The 12,304-nt window shown below is 37.6% G+C and overlaps 1 protein-coding gene across 5 annotated transcripts in view; it reads left to right on the top strand.

Moving 5' to 3' along the window:
• AKT3 (AKT serine/threonine kinase 3) overlaps positions 1–12,304 on the top strand; it is a 154,013-nt gene that overhangs the window by 123,754 nt on the left and 17,955 nt on the right. For all 5 annotated transcript variants that reach the window (XM_040057628.1, XM_040057624.2, XM_040057623.2 and 2 more), the window contains exons 11-12: positions 8,356–8,570; positions 11,719–11,806. In XM_040057628.1, coding sequence (XP_039913562.1) covers positions 8,356–8,570; positions 11,719–11,806 — 303 coding nt within the window. The remainder of the gene's footprint in view (positions 1–8,355; positions 8,571–11,718; positions 11,807–12,304) is intronic.

The raw sequence follows: 12,304 nt of genomic DNA, 5'->3' as shown, positions 1-12,304 counted from the left end.
AATTATTTTTTCTTTTTGTATTTCAGTGGGTATTTGTCTTAAATTACAGTATGAGGCATTACTGTTTCCTGGTGGGGCAGAATGCTTTGCTTAAAAACCAGAAAGCCTCAACCTCTGATAACCTGTTCTCATTTTCTTGAAAGTATAGCTAGTTTGCTCAGTACCTGAATGGTGTAGTTGTGCTGCTGCGTTTTGCTTAACTGGTTTTTCTTTTGGCTTCAGAAGGATAATTGAAATTTATTTTCTCTGTGTTTACCTAGATGCTTTGTGCATAATCTGATTCTTAGCAGAGGCACAATAGAATTTATTTTACCTGTGGAAGAGTGGTTTAGTGTTGGCTGCTGCTCTTGAACAGCTGTCTGTTTTATATTTGGCAACATCTTGTTTCTGGGTGAGGACCAGTGAAGGGGGGTTGAGGAGGAATAGCATCTTTGCCTGAAAATATTTTCCCTTCTGATTTATGGGAGATTTACAATATGGAATTTCCTCTTTACACTAGAGTTCCAAGCCCCGGATTATTTTTTTACATTGTGAGGAAATAAAAATGCAAGAAGTTGTTTTATCTTGAAATGCTCAGATCCCATGAAAATTTAAATTTGGTCTTTTTTCTGTTTGGTTATTACTTACCATGTTTTAGTGTCCCACATTCTGTTGTCTTATGACCCTAAGTCATCAAAAATGCTGATGACTTGAATTTGAGCACTTTTGTCAGCTTGGTATGATGAAATGTAGACAAGGCAAGGTTATCCAGAGCAGAACATCATTTTTTGGCAATGACTGGCACGGAGATCAAAACCTGGGGAGCATTTAGATGAGGGTAGCAAAGCATTGCTTTGTTACACAGACAGAAATTTATCTGCAGAGTCAGATAAATTAGCACAAAAATTAGACTTTCTCCTGAAAGCAGATAACCAATAATGTAATAAGAATTTGCGTTTTCATGCTACCTGGGTAATCTCACCAGTCACAAAAATTGGTTGTCCACATGCAGTATCAGACTTCTCAAGGGAAAGGATGGAACAAATATGCAAAAATAATAAACAGAATACTAGAAAAGAGGTTAACTCAACACTGCCCATAAACAAACTTTTGTATTCAAACCACTTTAAAGCAGTGAGCAATTTTCTAAAAACATGTTTCTTTGTAAAACAAGTGTGACAATTCTTATAAAGACTGTCTCAATAATGTTGCTTGAGACTTTTTCATTCATTTTCATTTAATCAATAGAAACATTATTTCCATCTCAGCAAAAGCCTTTAGTTTTTCTGAGAGTAATGAAGCATAAACAAAAGCTCAACAAATGCCATTTAACATCAGTAAATATTCAAATATTCAATATTCTCTTCTCTCCTTTTCCATTTTGAATTCTACTGTAGTCTGTGTCTTCTAGGAGGTTAAATGCATTAATTAGTATTGCATGCTCTTTACTCTAGGAAGCTTTATACCAGAATATACTGTTTCTGATACAGCACGTGCCAACAAATGAAAGAAAAAATTGTTTTGCTATGTATTTTTTAAGGGTACCTAACAAAAAGCTAGGTGAGATGGGCAAAATCTCAAACACAAAAATGTAATAGGAAGATAGTTTACATTAGGGACAGAAGTAAAAGAAAAAGTGTAAACTAGATACAAAATGGAGAAAAACTACCTGCAAAAATTAGAGCAGTGGAAAATCTCAGCTGTCTGTTTCCCAGGGTATCTATAACCTTGACATTTTGTCTTTTCAGCTGTGTATCATAAAACCAGTAAGCATTCATTTAAGTGTTTTTTTCACTGTTGGTGCAGCAGCACTTCACTTTTTCTACCAAGATGCAGTTATAGTAACTGAATTGTATAATTCTTGGTGAACTTACCCTACTGCAGAATGGTTTTTCATAAATCCAGGTGAAAGTCTGTGTCTGTAAAGAAGTGTGTATTACCTGTGTTTACCTGTGTTCGTTAGTGTTAGATTATAAACTTTCTCATTGTTGTAGTTGTTAGCACAGACACTAGAAAGATCTAGCAAATACACTTTTTAACTTCTGTCGAAGAACACGTGGGTGAATATTTGTTAACAGACCAACAACTATAGCAATAAAAATGTGTGAAAGGTTACCAGGAATGCTTAAGGAGCATATACTCCACCTGAACTGTAAGGTTAATTGAAAACAGGTTTTTTTCCCTCTTAAATTAACAGTACATTGGTGTTTCCAAGTTCTCAGTTTTCTTTCACAACATAGGTGTGCAGACGGTTTGTTTAGATGTTTAAATATTTTCCCATCTGTTCTGTCAAAATTATTGATTGAGCAACAAGCTACTTCTAATGTCCTATCTGAAGGTCTGTATCTAATGGATTAGGGGAAACATTACCAGGTCAAAAACATAATGGCTTTTCTGCAAAGTTGCCTTGATTATCTAGCATGAATTATGAGTACAATATTTTGATATTTTTTCTTTTAGAGATAACACCCAATGCTGACAACCCTTTGTATAGGATTGACAATGAATTTTACAAAGGTTACTGCTAAATTTGTCTGTGTTTGCAGGCTCCAGAAGTTACAGCAACTAACTACCATTTCGAGGTGTGTGGTTAACATAGCTCCTGATGGTGTGAATTTCTTCTGTGCAACCAAAAAACTTCCAGATGCTGCTCATCAGGGATGTTGTATTTCAAGAAGTAGCAATGAGAACAGGATTAAGGGATTTTCTACACTGAGCTCAGTTTGTCTGAGGTAGTCACACCTTGTTCAGTGTTCTGTGATTAGTAAGGTACAGGAGAATTCTAGTTTCCACCTAGGACAAGTGGAAGAAACATGATTGACTTAAGATGGTCACAGACTTCACCTGTTATACTGCTAAAAAATTTATTTTCCCAGAAACTTGTAAAAGCATTGCATGTGTTTGTATCACCTTCTCTTTGGCATTCAGTTATCTGCTTCCTATGTCTCTGCCCTAAACCCTTGTAAATAAGAGTTTGCAGATGTGTCTCAAGCTGTTGCCTCCAAAAAACCTTTCACCTCTTAGCTACTGAAGCAATAAAGGAAATAAAAGGTATATTTCCACTGGTTTTCACCATAAAATTAAGTGGACATCAAATTCTGTGGGCTGTATGTGAGGCTCTTAAAGGAGTGACATGCATAAAGCAAAGGACTTGAATATGTATTGACTAATAAACCTAAAGATTAAAATCTATAGTCAGTGGTGAAATAAAGAAAGTTGTTTCTGTGGGTTTTATTTTCTGGGAAAGAGAAAACTTCCAGTGGTAGTAGCAATCTTTTTTTCAAGTACAAGACAGTGGGCTTCTCAGCATTGGGGAATAGATAAGATAGTTAAGATAAGATAGATAAGATAGTGCTTTTTTGTAAATAAATGTAAATACAAAAGTATTTTTCTTCATTGATCTGTAATTAGTTGCCAACAAAATGATTATGTGTGCATAATACACGATTGAATTACTGTGATCTTAGCAGTCCTGCAGTGTGTTTGTGTTGTCTTGATCATCACAAAGGCAAAGGTTGGTCTGTGAACTGAATTGTTTATTTCGTATGTAGGGCTTCACAGTCTACTCTGTGTACAAAGCACTATCCCATTGCATACTTGGTCACTCCTAGTAATACTGTCCAGAAGCCCCAAGGTGTGCAGAGACAGTGGAATCACAACAGAATACTTTGTTTTCCCTTGTGTACTGCTATCTCAGTAAATTTAAAAAAAAAAAAAAAAATTGTTTTGTGGCCTTTTGACCGCAGAAGAAATGAAAATTTTAAGGTAAATAAATAGCTCTCTCTTCGCTGAAGCTCTAATGTTGTTCAAAGCCTCTAAAAGATCCATAAAAGCACTAAAGTACCTTCAAATGCCTGGCAGCAGATGCCTGGCTAATGTTTCTTGCTTGTTAGAAAGTGTGTGTGTGTTACTTAACCTTTTGCATATTTATATAAGAAGGGAAAATACAAACTTCAGTGGCACCTCTGCAGCTGTTTTTAAAAGCACCCACATAAACCCAGGCTGTGTCCTTGCACTGCAGCCGTAGGTGTGAGTTAGAGGAGCCCCAATGCCTGTAAAAACTGTAGTGGTTTCAGTGCAGCAATGAGTTTGTGCCTGCTTTGGAACACTGTTATATTGCTGGAGTGCATTACAGAAATGCAAGTTGGGAAGAGAAGCAGGGCCTTAATCTTCACCCTAAGTGAGCACAGCTGCTACAGCTGTCTGTGTGTGCAGGAAAAACTGGCAGAGTCAGTGTAACTTCTGTGTCAGTGCAGCTTTGGGGCAGGGATTGGCAAGCATTTCTTTCTGCAGCGGTGCCACGCCTGATGCTGCCCATGTTCTCACTTGGGCTACTGCAACTGTTCACATGGCAATTAGGTCAGAAAGCTTCATCCAGGTGAAAAAATAGTCTAGGGTGAAACTTTTTCACTTTTTCTGTCTCTCTCTCTCTCTCTTTTTTTTTTTTTTTTTTTTTTTTTTTTTTTTTTTTTTTTTTTGTACTGTCTGATGTAGTATGTTGCATAGTTTTGACAAGGTAAGGGAAGCTGTGGTGAGAGAACAGAAACAAGAGCCTGAATTAGGCTGGCACTGCCTCTGAAAGAACCAGTTGTTGAACTAGAGCCCTGAAAACAAATGGAGTAAGATTTCCCCAAACTGTAAAAATGATGGCAATTTTTTATTTCCCATGATCTGTGGTATCATCCAGACTGAACTGCAGTCAGTCCACCTGCTTTGCTCACTGGTGGGAAGTCACTTGGGTACAGTGAGTGTGTCAGGGGCCGATGACTAAAAATGTTATCCACACACTGACACCACAGTCTACTGGAGCTCTTGTCTCCTAAAACCTCACCTAGATCTTGGCAAGGTGGCTTGGATTTTGGCACCCCATGTATGTGAAGAGAACGAAGGAAGGGAAATCATAGATCTGAATTACCTGACTATTTAAACAAATGTTGTGGAAGAAAACAAGTAAGTCCATCTTTACTGTGTGGAAGCACGCCTGAGTTGAGTATGTAGTCACTGTAGGTGCTCTTTCTGTGCTCGTGAGTTTTGTGAGATCCTTGTGTTGTACTGCCAGGAAATACCAATACATTGCTTTACAGCAGACACAGAGTGGTTGACCTTGTGCCCTCTGCGATGGTTTTGGTGGGCCTGCTGCCTGTCCTGCTGTGACCATGAAGGGATTGGGTTGTTAGCGCAGGGCATTTGCTTAAAGATCGATTTGTGTGTCCTTATAGCAAGGAACAAGAATTGGCTGGTGGAGGTGGCTCTTAAGGGCAGCATTCAGAGTCCAGGAGATCAAACTTAGAGTGTCTGGCTAAGTGCTTAGGCTGGTATCCCGCATATACAAGGATATCCCACAGCTACTGGTGACACAGCAGTATCACTCCTCACAACCAAGGGAGACTTTTCTAGAAGCAGGTATCTACATCACGGTTGGCAAAAGATTGAATTATTTATAGGTGCAAAGCCTGCAGCTGCATGCCATGTTCATTTTAGCACCGAGCTGAAGTTTTCTTGACCTATGTTCAGTGTCATTAAAACCAAATCCCTCAAATCCGAGGACTGTTTGGAAAGGATTCTGTAATGCTAGGGCAGTGTGTACAGACATGTTCTGATCTCTGCCCTAACTGCGTAGATTTGGTTGTAGGAGCTGCTGGACTCCAGCACTTCACTTCCATTGATTTGACACAGTCTACAAATCCTGGAGTTTCTACACCGTGAAGATTAGAAATTACTTAAAGGAAATAATAGTGTATCTTCACTGTGAATGCATTATGCACAATTTTATTACATTTATGTTAAAATAAGTTGAGATGTATCTTGCTTTATTTACACTATTTTCAGGCTGTTTTCCTTTTGCCTAAATGAAACCATTTTGATGCTCTTGCTTGTCTGGCTGGCTGTAAACCAGGTATTTAAACAAAAATAAAGAGTTGCCAGTTTTGCCAGCTGGGGATGAGAACCCGGCTGGTGATATGCGGGTTTGGGAGGCAGTTAATCCAGCTTTTATGCTTTTTTATGATTTTATGTAAAAAGAGGTTAAAAATCACATTTGGCTCTTTCTTTGTACCACTGTTTTGTTGCTGTTGTGGGAATGCAGCAAAAGGTTGTTCATACTTTTTATTATTATTAGGTAAAGTCCTGCATAAATTACGTAAAGCTGCAAATACAATTTGCTTTAGCTATTGGCCATGTGATTTGCCTTGTTCAGAGAATGGTGTGTTTTATTTTCCTGTTGCCTTCTTGTATAAACCACACATGCAAACCAAACCTCAGCTTACTTGTAAATAGACTCTACCATTGTCTCACAATTTTATGTATTTTGCTAGCTTCAAAAGAAAAGACTAACTGTACAGATGAGAGAAACAGTAACAGTGCTAATAGCTATAGCAGGAAAATATAAAATGCTTTTATTCTGTGGCAGAAGAAGTGGTGATTTAAAGACAAGCATCCCAGATTTCATATACAGTTTTTCGGCAAATAGCTTGCAATATGCTCCAACTCATAAAACATTTAATTAATTTTAAAATGCAGGAGTTATTTTAGTTAGTTTTGTCATATGTACTTATTCAGATAATTTGTTGTATTTTACACTTTCCAAAATTTTATCCTCTATTTGGAAATATCAGTGATGTAATGAGTCTGTTTGTTTTGGCACAGTTGTAAATCATATGTGTTAATGTGTTAATATTTATGATTTTTTAATCTTAAATACACAAGAAGGATTTTTAATATACTTCTTTTCATCATGTTTCCACTACTAATCCTTAAGGATAGTGAAAAGTAGGAGTATGAATGCATTAATTACTGTGGGATTTCCAAAATTGCCATACTGGATCAGACTGCATGTTGCTTCTGCTAACAGCACATCCCAGATACTTCAGAGCAGGCTTGGGTTTACTGGGGGAGCAAGAGGAGAGGCAGATAAATGATCTCAAAACTCTTCTATTACCCCTTTTAGACAATTTCAAGATAATCTATTTATGGATAAAGTCATTTCTGATCTTGTAGAGGTTGCCTTATTCATTAAAGACTGGAAGATTTTTTTTTCCACTACCTGGCATCTAAATGACTGTTCCTGTATGTCTGTTTACAGTTTGAATCTGGAGGAGCTCTTTGTGATGGTGATTGCATGTATCTGTGTGTTACAAAAAGTATTTTGTTTTTCTGGGGATTAATTTGTTGTTGGTTTGTACCTTTTTTTAAAACTCAGTCATAGGGTGCTACCTTTCAGAATCTGCCTTGTGTGATACAGTAACGTTCTCTATAAAGAATTATTTACGTTCTTTACAAAGGTATTTCTACTCTATTAGTTGCATTTCTTTGATTTTTCTGTTTATTATTGTTTTAAGGTTTTTTTGTTTCTTAAGGTTTTTTGATAGCTCTTCTACAGCAAATATTGGGTATTTAACACACACAGTTGTAGTGCCTCCTGTTTTAAGATTTCTTGACTTCTGTTTCATCTTTTTTGTATGAAAGGGGCATGATCTACTAGAAATTCATAGAAATTGGAATTACATATTCAGTATCATTCAGTTTCCTTATTGCTTGTGAGTTTTAGGGGTGAATGCTGCTGTTATGTTGTCTCCATGTCTGCAATTTAATATGAAGGTGCACTTCGGTCAAGACACACTGCTTAAATTTCTTATTCCAGTTCTCTGGCACTGCTGGGAGAAGGGCTGTGGAATAAGTTGGTTTTAGGTACACAACATTGGTGACATTATGTTAACAAGTTGTTATATAATAACAATTTATTTTTATAATAAATTTATATAATACCCTGTTTTATAGTAAACATAGTATTTTATAAACACTGCCATATTTTTTTGCATTGGCACAGTTCAGCTGTTAGGACTATTTGATGGAATGTAATGAAACTAGCGGGAGAAAGGCGCTGAGGATTTTTGATGTAAACAAAGATCATAAAGAAGCTGAACTTGTCTTAATAAGATTAAGGTGGTTCTAAATTGGAGACTTTAGTCAGGTGGGGTAAAAGAGAAGGAAGTGGCTGAGCAAACAGATGCTTCACACTTCTAACTGAGGCATTAGTGCCCGTGTGATACTTGTAGACACAAATATCTCTTCCTAAAGCTGTGGATGATATAAATGGCCTGGTAAAGGACATAGGAAAGGGTAAAAGCAAGTCATGATTGTTTGGAGCAGGTCATTGTAAATTTTTAATTCTGCTTTTAGCAATGCAGAGCCTGGTAAGCCTGGAATTTCAGTGAGCTCAGGTGTGTGAGTCAGTGCTGCGGTTTTGAGTCAGGTTCTGGGAGTCCTTCTAGCATACTGTGAAAATAAAGTCTCAGAAACACATTCGTATAGAGATGCATCAAACAGAGTGAAATGAAGTAGTTTATGTCTTAAAGATGCTTTTGGTTTCTGTCTCAGGTGTTAGAAGACAATGACTATGGTCGTGCAGTGGACTGGTGGGGATTAGGAGTTGTCATGTATGAGATGATGTGTGGAAGATTACCCTTCTACAACCAAGATCATGAGAAACTATTTGAACTGATATTAATGGAGGACATAAAATTTCCTCGAACTCTGTCTGCAGATGCAAAATCATTACTATCAGGCCTACTGATAAAGGATCCAAATAAGCGGTAAGTGAAATTAATTGGTTATACAGGCATAATAAATGCTCTAACTGTGCTGGGTAATGTAAAAAATAGGTCTGTGGTGCCTGGTCTTCTTGGCTGAAGGAGCTGTCCATCACAGGAGAGGGTCATACACAGCCCTGCAGTATCAGATTTCTATTTTTTCAGTCCAGCAGTGATTTACAAAATGAATTTAACAGCAAGAGGAAGAAAAGCTTGCAGAAGACCAACTTTTTAAATCATTCACAGCAAACACAGGGGTCTCTTCAGATTTGTAGAATGAGTACTGCAACAAGGGAAAGATCTCAATTCTTTTTCCTAGTATAACTTAACACTGAGTTCACTGCATTGTCTCATGGCGACTGGCACACTTGCTCTTGGTGATCGTGGCAGGAGAGATGCATAGACAGCCACAGATACATTTATTAGGGCACATAAATAAATCACGTATTAGGTCATTAAACTAGTAATTTGTTAAAGAATACAGCTGGAGCGAAATTTAAAGAGAGCGGTTTGAAGGCAAGTGTCACCCAGCTGTGGTGGGCTTTTTCCTCTGGGATTGTTTCCCAGGAGAGCCATTTTCCAGTGGCTCTAGTACTGGACCAGCAGTGGCTCTAAAATTGTCTTCCCTGGCTCTAAAATCTCTGACTTTGTGAATCAGTGGGATTCCCGTTTTTCCCCCAACATCTTTGACATTCTTGTGAGCCTCTTGGCATGTTTTAGGGCAGCAGACATTGTCTACCTGTCTTCTCTCATTCTCCTTCAGCTGCTGGTTGTTCTCAAGAAGTTTTGAGTAGTGGGCATTGCCCACGGGGACTCAGGGCAGGACTGGTTGTTGTGTTTCTCCAAGGGATTTGTCTGGATGCAGCCAAGTGCAGCAGGTGGGACAGCGCAAGTGGTCAGCTTATCTGCTCCAGCTGAACTTACTGTATGCAGGAAAAGCAAACTGTGACCAGCCAGCCAAATACAGGCAGAGTAGAATAAAACTGTGTTTCTGTAGCAACTCCTAATGGTTTTTAACTTCCAAAAAATCTGACCCATCAAATATATTAACCTTTAGAATTGGAAAGATGCTTCCTTGTAATTAATCTTTGCAGACAGTAGTGTTTATTACAGACTTACATTTAGAAGCTTATTTATATTCAAGTTCTGTGCTAGCTAATGCTAATTAGGGGAGGAACACAGAGATTAACACAACTCACCTTTTTTGTGAGCAGCTAGAAGATATTGAGAGAAGTCTGGAGGCTGAAGGCTAACTGCCATGTTTCAAGCTGTATTCCTCCTTGTTTCTCAACTACTCATTGTAAAAATCTCTACATCTTGCCACGTTTTGCCAAGATGTAGAGAATTTTACAGTGAGTAGTTGAGAAACAAGGAGGAATGAATACAGCTTGAAAAACAGAATAACTTTACACTCAGTTATTGCAAGACTGACGTAGTAGTCCGGAATATTTCTGAAATTTGGGAGCAGGGTAATACCAAACCAGACTTTCTTCTTGGTTGTGGAAATTATTCCTCCTTACAATAAATGCTTCAGAAAGGAATTTATCTTACTTAAATGCTTGCCTTTAGAATTTGTTGTTATATCTTTAGGAGTTCCTTTTAATGAAACACATGCTGGTTTTGTCACTCTTCTTGTTAACATTTAGCATGTATTTAACATCTACTTATTTAGTTAAGAGTGGCTTTTTTTCTGCTGCAGCTTTCTTCTGTTAGGGCAGTAGGATCCTCAGTGTCAGGGAGAAGTTACATGAGAGCGGAGCAGTCCTGAAAGTCGATGTGCTGTTGAGAAGGAAAAAGGCTCCCATCCCTGGATGTGGGGTTATTTCTCAACCAACAACAGCAACTCAAGGGAGCTCACTCAGCTTGTCAAGTCAAAGTGGATTTGCTAATGCAACAGCAAATGGCCAGTTTTGTCTTCTATTCTCATGTCAGGATTAGTTTCTTCTCCAGGTTAAGGAGCTGATTCTGCTCACAGTCATCAAGTGGGAATGATGCTGTAGATACAAGTCAGAGAAGACAGGTATGGGCAGGACACTCCTCTTTTGGCAGCAGTGACCACTTCTGTGAGCTCAAACCACCTTGGGCAAGTTCACCCAAAGTAGGTGAAATCCACTGCCTAAGACAATTTACCAGACAGAGTCTGGCTTTGGCAAGCTATGGGCCACAGTGAGTAGTGTGGTTATTTACAATGGCCTTTAAATAACTTCTCTCAGCAGGCCTACAATTTATTAATTTATACTAATTGGCTCAGATTGAGACTATTTTATGGTAATTGGTTAATTGTTACAGCACCCAGATGCAACAGCAATGAACACTGTATAAAAATCGTGCACAAGTCATTACTGATTGAGTGCCCGGCACGTCCTTGGCAAAATTTTACATCAGCATTATTGGGTTGGTTTGGGTTTTTAATAGTGCCAAGACATTAGTTGGGTGTTCAAGCAAACTAAACTTAAGTATGCTTTTAAAATTAATGAATTACTAAAAAAGCTTATCATGGGCTGTGAGGTTTTTACCTTCTTTTCTTCTTGTTAGATCTGGGATTAGTACACAGGAGTCGCAGTTTTGTTTTGGACTCAGCGTTTATTAATTCTTCTATATTACAGTGTCACGAGTCATGGGCTCTAACTAGCAAGATAGAAAATGGAGGTGTCTCTAGCTCCTTCCAAGGTTATTTAAGCATAAACTATCCAATAACAGGATGACACCTAAATTATTTATACTTTTAACCAAATAATTGACTACACAAGGTCCGCAATGCAGACTTCTTTCACCCAATTAGAAAAAACCACCCAAAGCCAAGAAGAAGAAGGTGAAGAAGAAGGACTTAGATAATGCCTTAAATCCTCCATATTGCCCCATATACCAAAAATCTCAAAATCTAAGTTTCCAGAATTCCAACAATGGGCAGTAATGAACACTGTAGTTGAAATAATCAAAAAGAATAGACCATGGCATGGGTACTTCCACTAACACAAATTCGCTCGAGATCGCCAGAATTCATATTAAACAGCTGAAAATTTCATGTTAATTGGGTGAGAATTGTTCCCAGATAGTCAAAAAGAAGTGGTCACTCTTCCAACCATAACAATAACTTGATCTCCCTATAAAAGTTTAATATATTAATTTTTTTTCCCCCCACTCTCTTTAGACTTGGTGGAGGCCCAGATGATGCAAAAGAAATCATGCGTCATAGTTTCTTTGCTGGAGTAAACTGGCAAGATGTATATGATAAAAAGGTATGTCTTTATATGGCATTGAATAACCTGGCTTCTGCGGCGTGGTTTCAGTGATAGTCATAGATTGCTGTATCTGGAGTTAGTAATTTTTCTTTGCAACTTTTTTGTGTTAATACAAATGAATACTTATTTTGAAGGCGGTGTACTTACCTAATCTTTGTATTTTCAGTAATAATTTGTCTGTTGACCAGAAGTAAATTTCGAAAACTAACCTAAACCTTTTATTATGTAAGTGTCCAAATTCTTTCCTTGTCTTTTTTCTTCCTGGGCTCTCAGGAGAAAAGTACACGTATGACTCAGACAATGTGGAAAATGTTATATAGTTTATCCTGAATTGTCATTTTATTTCTGCCTTTTAGTGAAAAGTTGTTTTATGAAAAAGGGAAATTAGGTGATCGTAAGGAACTCGGAGCAAAAATCTACTTTCTGATTTTTTGTGTATATGTTGAAACTTTTTTCAATCTTAAAGAGATATCTAAGAAAATTAAAATAGTGTTA

The sequence above is a fragment of the Hirundo rustica genome, chromosome 3 (assembly GCF_015227805.2).
Source record: "Hirundo rustica isolate bHirRus1 chromosome 3, bHirRus1.pri.v3, whole genome shotgun sequence".
NCBI lineage: Eukaryota > Metazoa > Chordata > Aves > Passeriformes > Hirundinidae > Hirundo > Hirundo rustica.
This window is presented reverse-complemented; position numbering and strand designations above follow the sequence as displayed.